The sequence below is a fragment of the Mus caroli genome, chromosome 5 (assembly GCF_900094665.2).
Source record: "Mus caroli chromosome 5, CAROLI_EIJ_v1.1, whole genome shotgun sequence".
Lineage (NCBI taxonomy): Eukaryota > Metazoa > Chordata > Mammalia > Rodentia > Muridae > Mus > Mus caroli.
The window spans coordinates 120,246,113-120,262,662 of NC_034574.1; the positions used below are offsets into that span (position 1 = coordinate 120,246,113).

The following is a 16,550-nucleotide window of genomic DNA, read 5'->3' on the forward strand; positions in this document are numbered from 1 at the left end:
CATATCTGCATACACATGAAGGGGGGGGGGAAGAGAGACAGATGAGAGAGAGAGAGAGAGAGAGAGAGAGAGAGAGAGAGAGAGAGAGAGAGAGAGAGAACCTCTCCTGTGCAGGTAGAGTGAAGAATGATGGTGAAATTTGTCAACAAAGCATCATGTTCCCAGGGCGCCCTGCTGCAGGTGGACCCTGCAATCCCATGCTCAGCTTTGTCTGCAAAGCTTTGTCTCCCTGTCTCCCCCAAATTAAACTGTCTCTAAATCTTTCTACTTCAAGTTCTCAAGAGCCCTTTGGGCCGGACTCAACACTTTAAAATTAAACATCGCTAGATGTGGCAATTAGCCTTTTGGTATTTTGTGAAGTACAGTGAGTTTCTTAAACACTCAGCTCTGACACTTCCAAGGACTCTTCGTGGAATGGTGTACCTTGGCAAAGCTTCCGAGTGTGTCTGAAGCTCGACCAGGACTGAGTGGGTTAAACTGGAGATGCTCTGCTGTCCCTAATGAGAAAGGAATGAAGGTGCCCTTGTCACTGGTGACCCCGGCGCAGGGCCTCTGGGCTAGGAAGAGAGTGTTATTTCTTTGAAGAGACATCTTGACAACCCAAGTTCATCTGGACGCAGAACCAAAGGCAGCTTTGATCTGCTTGCCAGTGTCCCTGCCGGGAAGGGATTAGGGATGCTTCCAGAGGAGAGCAAGCAGGGTGTCCCATATGCTCAGGGTGGATGCAGGCTGCACTTGGAAGAAGGCACAGGGAGGAAGGTTGGGGGGGAAAAAGGAGGGAGAGAAAAGTCTCCCAGCTTCTCTGTCATGAATGGAAGATAGTTTGGGTTTCTTGGGATTTACAAAGACCAGACAAGGAGGTTGGCTGATTTGAGGCTGCCAAGGTAGCAGTTGGGCATTTGTGATCTTGAGCCCTTTATGCAGCCAGAGTCCTTAGCATTGAAAGTCCTGAACACTGAAAGTCATAGTTCTCCTGGGGATTCTCATCTTGGACAAGCAAGTGGCTGAGAAGTCATCTGGGACAGATAGAGGGAAGCATATGTATCACCCATTTCTGACTTAATGTGGAATTCTAGCAGCCTCAATATGCATGGACTTAACTGTTTCATGACTCTAAATCTGGGGCTGCAAACATTAAGTCCATCCCTAGGGTCCAGCAGGCAACTCCCTCAGGCTGCAGGGGCTGAGTCCCAGTACCCAGATGGCCACCATCTCTTATTCTGTCCCAGCTGCAGACAAACCTCCTCTATTTCCATACTTACTGTGCTGAGAGGAAAGCTGGGGACCCAGAGACTCTCAGCTTCTTCTTTTTTCTTTTTTTTTTAAGATTTATTTATTTGTTTTATGTATATGAGTACACCATTGCTCTCTTCAGACACACCAGAAGAGGGCATCAGGTCCCATTACAGATGGTTATGAGCCACTGTGTGGTTGCTGGGAATTCAATCCAGGACCTTTGGAAGAGCAGTCGGTGCTCTTAACTCGCTGAGCCATCTCTCCAGTTCGACTCTTAGCTTCTTAAGGTAGCATTTCAGTATGCACATGTGTGATGTATTCACATGTGTGCACATGTGTGTGAGGGTTCATACCTACTAATACAGGAGTGTGTGGTCCTCAAAGGTTGGCCCCGGGTGTCTCCCTCTATTGCCTTTCCCCTTGACAATGTCTCTCACTGAACTTGGAGCTCATCATGACAGCTAAACTGGTTGGCCAGAGAGCCCCTGGGATCCTCCCAGCTATGCCTCCCCAGCGAGGGCTCTTAGATGGGTGCTGAGGTTTTGAACTCAGAGATTAGACAGCAAGATACATAGATTGAGTAAAATTAGTTTTCGGTTGGGGCCAAGCGAGCATTGTCAGACAGATCTGAATAAATTAAGGGACAGAAAGTGGGCTTCCAAGGACCAAGAAGTGCTGGCCACCACATGAGTAGAATCTTGAAGAGGACCAGAAGTTGCCTGGGACCCTTAAAGGGCTCCCTCCTAACCAGAGGGTAGTTGACTTATTCAGTCTCTTACACATTTTGATAATGAAGATTCTGTCATTAGCAATAAAGGAAAACAACAGTGACTACAGGACCTTCAGTGATTTGTAACTAAATTTACCAAGCTTAAGTGGTTAACATGACCAGAGGACTTGAAGTCCATAGACATAAATACAGGTATTTCTGCTCCTGGTTTTCAAATAATGGGGGCGGGAGTGTAGGTGGGGTGGGGGCAAGGGCTTCTCTTGTTGCTGTTTGTTCTAACAAACAGGCAAGATCTGTACATAGAAAATGAGGGTTATAAAACCTAAATGGTTTGCTCACATTCTTTTTATTTCATTGAGTATTTCCACATTCTTTTATTTTGGTATTTGACCATGTGGCTACAAGAGTTGCCAACATAGTAACAAAAAAATTTCCACACACCTTTAAATATATTTTTATGTGTTTTTCAACGTTGACATTATGGATAGAAGGGTTGCAAACATAGTAGAAAGAATTTCCACATACTTTTAAATATATTTTATGTGTGTGTTTGTATGCACAGCTGTGTACTGTCTGCATGTAGTACCGATGGAGGCCAGAGGGGGCACTGTAGTCTCCTGGAACTGGAGATCTAGACAGTTGTTTGTTTGTTTGTTTGTTTGTTTGTTTGTTTGTTTGTTTTTGAGACAGGGTTTCTCTGTATAGCCCTGGCTGTCCTGGAACTCACTTTGTAGACCAGGCTGGCCTCGAACTCAGAGATCTGCCTGCCTCTGCCTCCCCGAGTGCTGGGATTAAAGGCGTTTGCCACTGATCTAGACAGTTTTAAGCTGCCATGCGGGGACTCTGAATTGAATTCAAGTCCTTTGAAAGAGTAGCCAGAGTGCTTAGCTGTTGAGCCATCTCTCTAGCCCCTGTTTCCAAACACCTTCTATCCAGATGCGTCATACTTTACAGTGTCATCACATCTAATTCAGGTGGGCTTTCTTCCTCTCCTCAGCTCCGTCTCTGTCTCTCCTATGTTTCCCAACATCTCTTTTCTCTTTGTCTTCTCCCTACACCATCCTCTACTTTGTCATGGGTCCATTCAACGTTTAATATTATGATTTGTGAGTACGAATGTGTGTGTCTCTGTGTGTGATGTATTCTCATGTTTGCATGTGCCTGAGGGTTTATCCTTACTAAGTGTGAGTGGTGGTCAAAGGTTAGGATTGGGTGTCTTCCTCTATTGCCTTCCAGCTTATTTTGAGACAGGGTCTCACCTGGAACTCACCATTGCAGCTAAACTGACCCCGGGGTTCTCCCAGCTCTGCCTCCCTGGTGTGGGCTTTTACATAAGTCCTGGAGACTCAAACTCAGGGCTTCAGGCTTATGCAGCAAGCACTCTGCCAGCTGTGCCACCTCTCCGGCTCTAAGGTTTCATCTTGCTTGTAAGATTTGGATCTAGTTCTATTTAATTTAATTTTGTTGTTGTTGTTGTTGTTGTTTAAAACAAGTGTCTCTTAACACAACTGCTCTAGCAGTATTTATTAAAGTCTATACATTTTTGCCTCAGGATTTGAGGGGCCATCTTTACTTCCAACTAAACCTTTCTGTTTCAGGGATAATTTGTGGATTTTATTCTATTCCACATGCCATTTTCTTACTCCTAAACTTACTGGTTTGGCTGGACTAGCTGGCCAAGAAGGCTTAGGGGTTCCTCTGTCTCTGCTCCCGCCCCCCACCCACACCCCCACCAAGTGCTAGGACCACACCCATAAGCCACCATGCACTGCCTCTTTTTTTAGATTATGGAGATCTGAACTCACTCAGGTCCTCAAGTTTTCATGGCAAGCACTTTACTAAGCCACCAACTCCCAGTTTTACACACTTCAATCTACTTTACATAATTGAACCTAATAATTCTGTAATTAGCGGACCACCGGGAAGAGTTGGCAGTTTCCTGAAGGACTCTGTAGCTTTGGTCGTGGAGTTTAGAACTCGTAGCTCTTTGTTCTAAATCACTGCGTGCAAACTAACAGCCCGGATAATAGCTGCCTGTTACTGATTTAAACTTCTTCCCCTCTCTTCCTTAGTGACAGAAAGCCGAGGGGTCATGGATAATATACAGAGATTCTCTTCATTGCCGCCGTACCTGCCCGTGAGCTTCCACGTCCTCAGAGCCGAGACTGCATTCTTCCTAAAGGAGGCCAACCCCGACCCACTGCGGAATGCCAGCCTGCAGTCCAGGGTGGAGTCTTTCTTCATCTACAAGGCCCAGCAGCCCCCGGTATTAAACGTCAGCTATGGGCCTTACTCTGCAGAAAAGGTCATCCCTCTGGACTTGATGTTGAACCCCAACTTTTTAGGCCCAACCAGTAAGTTTCCCTTTGACTGGAGACTGAAGGCCTACATCCTCCAAGAGAAAGTCTACCTGAGCCATCCCAAAGTACAGGTGCTCTTCCACATTGTGGGCCGAGACTGGGATGACCAAAAGGACGAGAAACTGCCCTGCCTGCGGGTCTTTGCCTTCAGAGACAGCCGGGAGGTTCGAGGCAGCTGCCGCTTGGGTGGAGCCCTGGGACTGTGCGTGGCCCAGCTGGAGATGCTGCCTGGCTGGTTCAGTCCCCCAGCGGTTGTATCTGGGCGCAGGAGGCCAGCAGAGCAGCCAGAGGGGAATCTTGTGGAACTGTATTATGCTGTACAGCCAGGGGGTGAGCGTGGTGACTGCACTGGAGGTGACACCAGGAAGGACAATGCTATTCGTCCAGGAAAGGATGGACAGGAGGGCAGGACATCCCACCTACAGAAGATTGGCACCGTTAGCCTTTACCGCGCCCAGGACAGCACCCAGCTCAGCGAACTGCGCCTGGATGGCAATGTGGTCATCTGGCTGCCCTCCCAGCCTGTCAAGCAGGGAGACATAGTCACCGCATCTGTCACCATCGCCAATAACTCTACTGTGGACCATTTCATCCTAAGGTAGGCGCCCAGGCTGGTATCTGATTGTATGTAGTATGTCTAGAGTCAATCTGACTCCACGCCTAAGGGTCGGCGTAATTGCTACCTCCCAAGGGATCTGCCCCCTAATACAGAAGCCTGTGATTCTAAGCCAAGATGCGCTGGGAAGCTGTGCTTAGACTGTGTTTGTTGTGGGCGATGATCGGGAAGAGGCGAGTTAGTAGGTGGCCTCTTTTTCTCTACCAGCTACAGAATTAAAATTCAGGAAAACCACTGCTCAAGATCAATGCCTCTACTTGCAAATGTTATAGACTTCTCAGATAAAGAAAGGCTCCCAAGAACTGGGGAGACCACCCACTTTAAGAGGCTTGGGGTTTTTTTGTTTTGTTTTGGTTTGGTTTTTTGTTTTTTGGTTTTTGGTTTTTTTGTTGTTGTTGTTGTTTTTGGCTTTAAGATGTCTCACCCATACAGTGATTGTTCTTCCTCTTTTCCATTTTCTATTGCTCCAAAGGTTATGCGCCCTTCTATAGCAGAGACTGACTTTCCCTGTCTGTAATGTTGACGGACTGTGATGAGGTGGGAGCCCCAACCTAATTGTGGGTGCCCTAACAGTCATAGAGAGACCCACCACCACAAGTCGGGGGTGGGGTAAATGACTTGTGTTTCAGAAGTGCTGAGGAGCTAAAGGCCACAGAGAAATGGAAACTTACTACTTGTTGCTGGGGGAGGAGCATGGGAAGGGGAGGGGGGAGGGGACACGAAAACCATGCAAAACCCCTCAAAACTGGGATTACTTATGTGTGCTCTTCTATCATCTGGGAGCCCAGGGCCTTGGCATTCAATGCTGCCGCGGTTGGGTCTTTGGCTCCAAGGTTTCATCAGATTGAGCAGGGAAGCTAACCTTTCTTTGACCTCATTTGCATAATTTGCATATCCTAGCAAACTGGGGAGATGGGCTTCATCTCAGGAAGCTGGCCTCCATCACTGGGTGTCTGGCAGAGAGCTCTTGCTCTCGGATTGCTTCTCACTGTGAGGGCTTTGGTGCTCAGCTCAGCACACATGCTTTCTCAAATGCCTAGGGGAAGCACCGCAAGGCAAAGCTTCCTCAGACTAGCTCAGGAGCTGCATAAGAGGGAGATTTGTCTTCAAGTGACGCTGAAAAGTGAGGGATTCAAAAAGAGGGATTTTAATTGTGAGTGAGAAAGTCTTCCGTTATAATTGCTGCAGCTACATTTCAGTTGTTTGTTTGTTTGTTTTAAACAATATTTATTATGTTGTCAGATGATTTGCTTCTGGGTGGGGAGGGAGGGAATGCTTTCAAAACAGAATGCCAGCATGCTATCCTGTACTTCGGTGACATCCTATTCTGGTAGTCTGGCTGCCAGGATGGTTATTGGTAAGGTTTTTGCGTTGCATGTGCGTCACATAAAGAATTGAAAGTCAAAGACTTTCATATATTTCTTAAGGTATTACTTATTCCTCTGGGTTCAAATAATGATTTGCTGAGAGCTCTGTCTTAACAATATACTTACTTTCTTGTGCCTGCGGCATCCAAGAGTCAAACCCCAAACCCAGGGTCTCTTCCTGAATGTTCTATGGCTGATCTGTGCCCTAAGCTCTTTCTTACAATTGTGAGTGGGCTGTTGCTGCAGGTCCCAATTTTCTGCTGCTTTGGGTGTCATTAAAGGATTTAGGATACCTCTTTATAAGATTTATGTTTTTTACAGGGCTGAGATGGCTGGTTCAGGGAGTTCTCTCTGGAGCTGTGTCTATGGCTTCCTCCAAGTGTTGATATGGAACCAAAATGGCGGGGGATTTAGAGTGAAGGTCCAGCTTCACTCCTCTGTCCTTGTGCCCCTCCCCCGGCTGATCAGGAAAAGTTACTGAGCTAAAATCTGAGTTCATGGTTTTGCCTGGGACTTCTAGATCTTGTAAATTGAATCCACACAGTGCTGCCTTGGGGGCATGGGGACAGAAGGCAGCTACAGCACTTCAAGGGGGTTGTGACATATCAGAGACACCTTTGTTGTCTTCCAGTGGTGTGTACCAGCTCCCCCCTTGAGAAAGTGCAGCCTCTACCCTCTTCAGGGTGATTCTAGCCACCCTCCATCCCCCAGACAACACAGATCTAAGGCCCAGGCAGTCTGGTAGCAGGAAACATGCACTGGCCTGGCTATTGCAGAGGATGTCTGGGTTTTTCATCCCAATAGAGGAGGACCTCTGTTCCTGCCACACACAGCCTGAGTGGCATGCAGGGCTTCCCTTCACAGCCTCAATTTTTGCTTATCTTAAAGATAAATTCAATTATATTACCTACTTCCACGGGCCTGTAATGATTCTGAATTTGTGAGGCCTTCATACCAGTGTCTGGCACATAAAAAGATTGAATATTACCAACGGATTTTTTAAAAAAAACCTATAAACGTTCATTGAGTTGTGCTGTGGATTCTCCAGCTCCCGGGTTTGTCCCCAAGCTGTATTGATCACCATTTCACCCCAATTTTGGTAGGAAGAATTGTCTTCCTAGAAAGCAGGGCTTTTGGAGCACGGGAGATGAGAGAATACTTAGAGACTCTTTGTGTCCACATTTCCTCACTCACAGCTTTCTAATCATGACTCGTGGCAGGCTTCATGTGAGGAGGTAAGCCTTGTTTACTCGCAAAGATCTCCTGTCCCCTGACTTTAAACTTGACACAAAGATCCTTAGTACGGAAGACCCAGCACACATGTACACATGCGCACACACACACACACGCACACGCACACACACGCACACATGCATACATGCAGACACACATACATACATGCACACATGCTCATGGACACACATGTCTCAGTTCTGGAACCCGTAGACCAAGAGGAAAAACAGTGTCCAAGAATCTATCTTGGAGTTATCCATTCTCATTCCAAAACCCCAACTTCACTGTTTGAAACGGGAGGGAAATCCCATAAAAATGAAAGGGACTGGGGAGAAGACTGGGCAGTTAAGAGCACTTACTACTTTTACAGAGGACCTAGGTTCAGTTCCCAGAACCTATATAGTGGCTCATAAATGCCTATAAGTCTAGATCCAGGCTTCTGTGAGCTCATGCATATGTGTGGTGCATATGAACTCACATATGCAAATACACATAAAATAAATCGATAAATAAATATTAAAAGGTGAAAGGGGACAGGGAGTTGTGGTTCAGTGGGTCACACCTTTGGCATGCGAGTGGAAGAACAGGAGCTCAGGTTGCCAGGGTAACCCTCCTGTGAGTCCAGCCTTGGAAGACAGAACAAGGAGAGCCTAAAGCAGAACTGGCTAGGAGACCAGCAACTTGTTGTGACCTCTGGGTTGATTGAGAAACTCTGCTCCCATGAATAAGGGAGATAACAAGAAAGATGGAGGATAGTCCCCAGCATCCACCTTGGGCCTCCATGTACCTACACATTTGCCGAGATGTGCACACACACACACACACACACACACACACATGCAGAAAGATGCATCCACATACATGTGTGCCACAAATAGGTGAACCATGGAAAAGAGGAATATCATAAAGTGAGGTTATAAACAATATAGACATCTGGGTATTTTCTGCTATAGCTTTGAGGTGACCAAATGTCCATTCTGACAGCTTATCCTATGGTTTTTCATTCTGTGACCCCCCTATTCAGTATCTCAACTCTTTCCACCTCCTTATCTTCCAACCTTCTGTGTGTCTTTAAAAAAAAATCTGGGCATGGCAGTACATGCCTTTAACCCCAGAGTGCAAGAGGTAGAGGCAGGTGTTCTCTGTGAGTTCAAGGCTAGCCTGGTCTGTATAGCAAGTTCAGGCAGGCCTGCCAGAACTATACAGTGAGAGCCCATCTCAAAAACAAAATTCATTTCTTTTTTACGATACTCCCAGAAGTCACCCGGTGATGTACCTTTGCCCAGCTTCGTCACTCAATCCATCCCTTAATTTCAAGGCCACAGTTGGACAGTTTTCACCACGATGCATGTAATATTTGGATCAAGAAATTTGGTTGTAAGGCACATTATCCATTTCCAGTTTATTCATGACCGAGGACATTTTCAAAGGGGAAGAAGTCCAGTTGCCAGGAGCAGATTTTGGAAGAAATGTCCAGTTTCCTTTAAGAGATGCAGCCAGTGGACAGATGAGATGAGACCTTCACCTGGGTGGGGCGCTCTCTTCTCAGGCCCTGGATTTGGAGAAGATCATTAATGGGCCTTGCATGCTCTGCCCACTCTGCTGATCATATGCCATTGAGCATCTGGACTAGGAAGTGACCAAAACATTTGGGTACAGAGCCTGCTCAGACCCTAGACACCTTCAGCTGGGAGCATCCCAGAGACCCTTGAAGACCATAGCATTTAGCCAATAAGGTAGAGCTTTTCTCAGATAGCTTACCCCACAAGGAGTATTGTTGAGCACTGAGTGCTACAGGGCAGGCAGGAAGGCTCCATGCTTCTGCAGGGAAACAGCTGTATGCATGTGAGATGCTGAGTGTGGCAAGGTATCCCCCCCGCCCCCTGCTCAGTATCACCTAGCTCTCCCTCCACAAGAGAAAGTTGGTTCTCTGTGCCCTCGACCCACAATTAACATCTTGAGAACAGGTATATAAAGCCTGCTCTTGAGCAAAAGAAAAGCTTGCCTTCTCCAAGTCACTGATTGATTGGTTGATTAATTGATACATGTTTGTCTGGGTTACATGCACATACAATGGTACCATGTTTGCTGAGGCCAGAGCTGGATATTTGTGTATCTTTCTCCATCACTCTCCACCTTACTTCCCTGAGACAGGGTTAGTCTCTCTCAGGATCCACCGAGTTCTAGCACCCCCTGCTGGAACTACAGTCACTACCAACCATGGCAACTTTTTTACATAGGTGTTGGGATTTCAAACTTTTTATAAAAAACATTTTAGATCTATTTATTTTACTATCTGATGGGTATGAATACTTTGTCTTTGTGTGTGTGTGTGTGTGTGTGTGTGTGTGTGTGTGTGTGTGTGTACCAGGTTCATGTCTCGAGACCATGCAGATCAGAGGAGGACATCAGATCTCCTGGAATTGGAGTTACAGATAATCTGGACCACCATGTCCTCTGGACCCTCTGGACGAGCACCAAGTGCTCTTAACTGCCCATACTACTCACCCAATTTTGTATTGTCCTTTTTAAATATCTCATTTACTCCAGTGTGATTCTTATGTATGTGTCCTTCCACTAGAGCATTGTCAGCCTACAAAGGGCTACACTTTTAGAGCAAATTCTTTCTTCCTCCCCCAGCAGCTATCAGTTACCAGTAGCTCCTCAGCTAGAGGTGGGACTTGGTACCCACCTTCCACCTCCATGCTTGGATTTTGTCTGGCCTGAGCTTGCAAAGGTCTAGCATATGCTATCATAACCACTGTGAGTTCATATGTGCAACTGCCCTACTGTGTCCTGAAAACCGTCTCTCTGCAGTCATCCACTGCCTCTGGCTCTTACAATCTTTCTGCCTCTTCTTCATCAGTGAGCCTGAGCCGGGGAGGAAGAGGATGTGATGTCTTTGTCCCATTGTGTCTGAGCACCCCCACAGTCTCTTATTCTCTGAGCACTGACCTGTTGTGGGTCTCTTTGTTAATCACTGTCTACTGCAGAGAGAAACTTTTCTGATGAGAGTTGAAAGCTTTATTAATCTATGGGTATATGGGTAAATTATTAAGAGATGATTTAATAGTCTGTCCATTTAACAGAGTGTTAGCAATAGGTTCTTTCTAGGGCCTATGGCTTGTTTAGACACAGATTCCTGACCCCAGTAATGATGCCAGGTATGGACCTTAAATCTGATCAGAAAGTGGTTGGTTACACCCCTGACGTATGTACCACTATTGCACTAGTGAGTTTGTCTTGCCAGGCTGGTTATTATTGTATCTTGAATGGTTCACAGCTAGGTAAAATTGATGGCTACTTTGTCTACCAGTCATAGACATTCTAGCATTATGAAAGCTATCCAGGAGGAATGAAGTTTCCTGGGGAATACCTGCTTGATTTCTCCATGTTCTCACATGACTCAAGTCTGTGACGTCTTCCACAATAGGGTCTTATTGTCAAGTTCTAGAGGGTAATCAGGAGTGTTGGCAATTACCTATGACATTTGAAATTTCTATCAACCTTATTGGCCAATATGTCCAAAAGAGGCAACCCATTCCTGGTACTGGGCTCTCTGGTGTCTAGTTGGGGGCATTGTCACCCTGCTAAAGGGTAACTCTGCTTTATATATATACACACACACACACACACATATATACATACATATACATACGTACATACATATATACACATATATATGTGTGTGTATAATACATATTTATATAACATAACTTAAATATGTTTAATATATTTACTTATATATTAATATATAATTTATATATTGTATTAATATATTATAAAATATTATAATGAATAATATAAAATAAATAATATAAGATAATAATTAATACTATGAATAGATAATACAATGTATATAATGAATATAATATATATCATAAATATAAATTAAATATAAATTAAATATATAAAATAAACACATAGAATATATTCTATATACTTTACATATAATATGATATACCATAAATTTTATATAACATACACTATACACCTTATAATATAATATCATATACTTTATATGATATATAATATAATTTTATTAGATATATCACATATAACTTATATATAATATATAAATATAAAGGGGTGGGAAAAATATATATCAGGCATTCATAGCTTCAACCTTCAGAGCTGTGACCATAAAATGGGTGAGGAATGCAGTAGCCTGAGGCAGGTGCAGAGGCGATCTCCCTTTCAACCCTGAATCTTGTATATGAACACTGATGGCTGAATCACTGATGGCTGTGATGTCTGTGACTGGTGAGTGGAGCACAGTCACCTCAATTAGTGACTCCAGTCCCTGACCAAGTCAACATGGCCTCAGTATAATCTAAACATGCTTCAATAAATAAATAAAACCAATCCTAACTGTGATATACTCCTAGCATGTTCCAGTCAATAAATAAAAAGGATGAATGCAGGAAAGCAGTTGAGGAGATATACCATGTGACTTCATATACAAGAGGACCGGAAGAGTACCAGGGGTGGGAGTGAGTTACTTTTTAAGAGAGTAACTGACTAATGGCACTGAGGCTGACTCCCACCTCTTTTTACAAGGACTAGGGAAGGCTATTCCAGTAGAGTTCTTTGGAAACAGCCAGAGCAAAGGGCAAGTCACCAGCCCCCACCAGTGTTCTAAGGGTAGGATCCTACACGGTGGCACACAGGACACAAGTGTACACAGAAACATTATCATTACAGCCAAGTCACAAAACCCCACCCATCAGCTGCTGGGTGGATCAGCAAATGTTAGCGACCTGTTTAGTGGAAAAGAGTTAACCCCTCAAAAGAAATTAAATCATGTGCTGGAGCTGTGGCTCAGCAGCTAAGAGCAGTGACTGTGGATCCAAAGGACCCCAGTTCAAATCCTAGCAACTGATTGATGGCTCACAGCCATAAAAACTGTAAATCTGAAGAAATTGAATCATATGTGCTGTTGTGTAGGTGAACCTCGAACATAAGATGCTGAGAGAAGCCATGTACAAATGACTCTAGTGTCTGTAATTCCATTTGTATGGAACGTCTTGAACAAGCAAATCAGAAAGAGGCAGTTATCAGTAAGCAGGACATATAATGAGAAGGGAGTGATGTCCGCCTCTGGGGCTGGTAAAAGGATCCTGAATTAGACAGTCATGAGGGTTCTGAGTACATTACATAGTTCTAAATCAGTTACAGTGGCCAAACTTTAGGGTATATATCACACCCATGGAGCTAAAAGGAACAGCGCTACAGGCCCTGGATGTTCTAATGCTGCTTCCGAAGGGATTGGCCACTTGACAGCCCCAGCAACTGGTGACAAATGGAAAGTTTACTGCCAGACCTTGTGGCTTTGAAGACAAGCCAGAAAACAGAAGTATTACGGTTTCATTTCTGTTACTGTGATAAAATAGCCTGACAAGGAAGTTAGAAAAAGAAAGGATTTATTTGGCTTATAGTTCCAGGTTTACAGTCTATCATTTTGGGGGAGTCAGGGCCAGGAATTTGCAGTTAGTCACAGTACATCCACAGTCAAGAGCATAAGGGATAAACAAATCTGTTACTTGCTCTCAGCTGGCTTTCTCTTTTCTTATATTGTTCAAGATACTGTGCCCAGGGAATGAGGCCGCCCACAATGGGCTAAGTCTTCCTATGTCATTTGGACAATTCACCTACAGCCATGCCCACAAGAGAGTCTGATCTAGATAATTCGTCATTAAGAATATCTTCCATGGGGCTAGAGAGAGTGCCCAGTGGTTTACCTTGCAAAGGTCTTAAGTGCAGTTCCCAGCACCTACATGGTAGCTCCCACCTGTCTGTGACTCCAGCTCCAGAGGATCTGACACCTTCTTCTGGCCTGTGCAGGGACCTGCATTCATGTGTGCATATGTACATGCATGCAAAAGTACACACATTAACATAATTTAAAATAAATAACATAATTTAAAATAAAGCATTACTTTGAGAAGATTCTCCTCCTAGGTTGTATCAAGTTGAGAGTTAAAACCAACAGGTAACAGTTACATTCCAGCTGTCACAGCACACACACAATACCTGCAGGTGACCCTTTTTGTGTCCCCAGAGCCAGTCATAGCTCCAAGAAGTAATAATTAGGGACTACAGAGATGGCTCAGTGGTAAAAGTAATTCCTACACAAGCAGGGGAGCTGAGTTTGGATCCCAGAACCCCCAGGAAAAAAGTAGGGTGGTGTGATGAAGTATATCCATAATCCTGGCATGGTGGAAGCAGGTCAGAGGGTCCCTGGATCACTGACCAGCCATCCATGAATCCATGTGCCGAGTCCATGAGCTTGCAGGTTCAGTGAGATACACTGTCTCAAAAATAAACAAGATGGAGGGTAGTGGAAGAAGACCCTCATGTCAACATTTAGCCTCTACCTATACATGTGCACATCTGCATGTGAACCCCATACACAAAGTAAGCATGTGTTCCTTGCATCATGGCAACGGGCCCCAAACTTTGTGACTAGAAGCAGCAAAGCTTCCTTCACTCACAGGGTTGGAGGCCAAAAATCAGAAATCAAGGGGCCCCCAAAGTCTCTAGAGAAAAATCCCTAACTGCCTCTTGTAACTCCTTGTGGCCCCTCATCCTTAGCTTGTGGCCATATCACTCACTTCAGCTTCTGACCATCACACATTGCCTCCTGTCGCTGCTTTGTGGTTTTGCTGCCCCAGGTCCCCTTTCCTTCCTTTTCAAAGGACACTGTCATTGGGTGCAGGGTTCACTAACCCCTAACAACTCACAAAAACTCTGTTCCCAGATGGGTCTCATTGGGAGGATGCATATGGGCGGGTGTTCAGGAATGGGGTTGCGTTGACCCAACCACAGGGAAGATGCTGCTAAAGCTCTAACCCTGTTCTCTGCCTCACCCCTTGGCAGTACCAGCCACGTGCCCCACGGGAAGTGGCAGAGTTTGAAGTAGGTCTCTCCCTTCTCCGCCTCCATCCAGCCGGGCTCCCTCAAATCCACTCCTCTTAATTGCTGAGTGCAGACTGCCTGATGCTGTTATAATTCAATTTCACAGAGTCATCTTTTTTTCTTCTGATCTCTTTCATGTTGAAGGATTTGAAGGAAAAGAGAAAAAAAAAACCCACAACTCCTCAAAGGCATTTTCCAGATACCTGGATCACCCTGGTAATTTCTGTTTCTACATTTCCAACTGGCCATAAAGCTGTGAGGTCACAGAAGGGCTGCACTGTTCTCAGACACCCCATTGTCAGAGGAGACCTTAAAACACAGTCAAGTTTGCATTGACGGTATAGTAAAAGAAAGCTCAGAAAATTCTGGAGATGCGTTTTCCTGTATGTTCTTCACCAGTGTCCGTTTTCCTCCCCATCAAATGCCTCCAAAGGCAAGGGCTTGTTTTCATTTTCTTTAGCTTGTCATTTTAAATGCATTCTCCTGGAACAGACAAAAGGAGCAATTTTTTTTTCTGCTTGGAAAGAAGCAAAGAAGTAGTTTCCTGCTCCAGCCCCAGTCCCCTCCCCAGCTCCTCCAAAACACATCTGTGTTGCCAGGCAGCCCAGCCTTGGTGCAGACTTTCAGAGCTATTCGCTGTTGTGGGAAACATTTGAACAGCAAATTGACTCCAGCTTGGAACAGAGAGGAACCAGAGGGCCCTCCTGACCCACCACCCGCTGCCTTTGTTCCACATTCTTTAACCCACTTAAAAGTCATCTTAGCTCTCAAGTTCTCCAAACTATGCCTTTGACTGTGTTGGTGCACAGTTTAACCCATAAGGAGTGGGCCTGTGGCATCTGGTCTCTTTCTGGTTATGTTCAGTGGGCAGAGGGGCTAGAAGAACCAAGTTGTAATCGCAGCAGAGAGGCTTCTCGGCCTTTTCTGCATTTGGTTTCTTTATTGTGATGGTGTGTGTGTGTGGTGTGTGCGTGTATGCATATGTGTGTATATATATATATATTTGTGTTGATATGCATGTGTGTTGTTTGTATTCACATATTTTTGTGCATATGTATGTATCTACATATTGGTATGTGTGTATTACAGTGCATATGTGGTATCTGTATATACTCATATATGTGTGTGTTAGTGTGCATGTATGCATGTATATACATAGGTGTATGTATGTTAGTATGCATATATATATGTATATGCATGTGTGTATGTAATGTGTATTGTGGAGTGGTATATGTAGATGTTTGTATTATGAGTGTGTCATTGTGTGTGCATTGTGAGTGGGTGGCATACATAAGTATGTATGTATGTATGTCTAGTGTATGTTTGTGTGTATGTGTGTTCTTGTGTGTGAGGGGCTCACCTGTATGTGCATGGATGTGGAAACAGAGGACAACCTCAGATTTCACTTTTTGAGAGTTCCATCTACCTGTTTTATTTTTGGTTTTGGTAGGTTTTATTTATTTTTGTCCTGGGATTTTTTTTTTATTGAGGCAGGGTCTCTCACTATCTCACAACTCACACCATAGGCAAGGCTGGCCCACCAGTGAGCTCCAGGAATCCACCCATTTCTACCTGCTCAGTGCTAGGAATCCAGTCATGTAGCACCATGCCCAGCATTTTATGTGAGCACTTCGTTTGAACTCAGAGCCTCATGCTTGTGTACACAACACGTTCCCAGCTGAAGCATCTTCCCAAATCTGCATTCTATTCATTGACTCTGAAACCCATAGTGCTGCTGAAGCTGGCCTTGAACACACCATGTAGTATGGACTGGTCTAAAATCCTTCTGCCTCAGCCTTGGCAGTGCTGGAATGACCAATGTGTGTCACTGTGCCCTGGGCAATGTTCTTGGAATGTTCAGGTGTTAGTACACAGCTATTCTGTTGGTCTGACATCAGTCTCCGGGGCTCCTGAATTTTAAGTAGGTGAACTATATGTCTTGTCCCCCCCCAGGAATTATTAGCCAAGTCCAACTCATGGCCAGAGGAAAAAGAGGCATTTACAGAGTTTCTTGCTGATGCAGGCTGCCATTCCAGCCAGTGCTTCCTGAGTTCTTAGAGAAGTTGAGTGTATGCCTCGGCCCATCCTCT

At 44.9% G+C, this 16,550-nt stretch overlaps 1 protein-coding gene across 1 annotated transcript in view; it reads left to right on the forward strand.

Annotated features, from left to right (window-relative positions):
• Window positions 1–16,550, forward strand: part of Tmem132c (transmembrane protein 132C) — a 284,191-nt gene that overhangs the window by 71,613 nt on the left and 196,028 nt on the right. Inside the window, exon 2 of the mRNA XM_029477801.1 lies at window positions 4,039–4,924. Within this exon, the coding sequence (XP_029333661.1) occupies window positions 4,039–4,924 (886 nt within the window). The remainder of the gene's footprint in view (window positions 1–4,038; window positions 4,925–16,550) is intronic.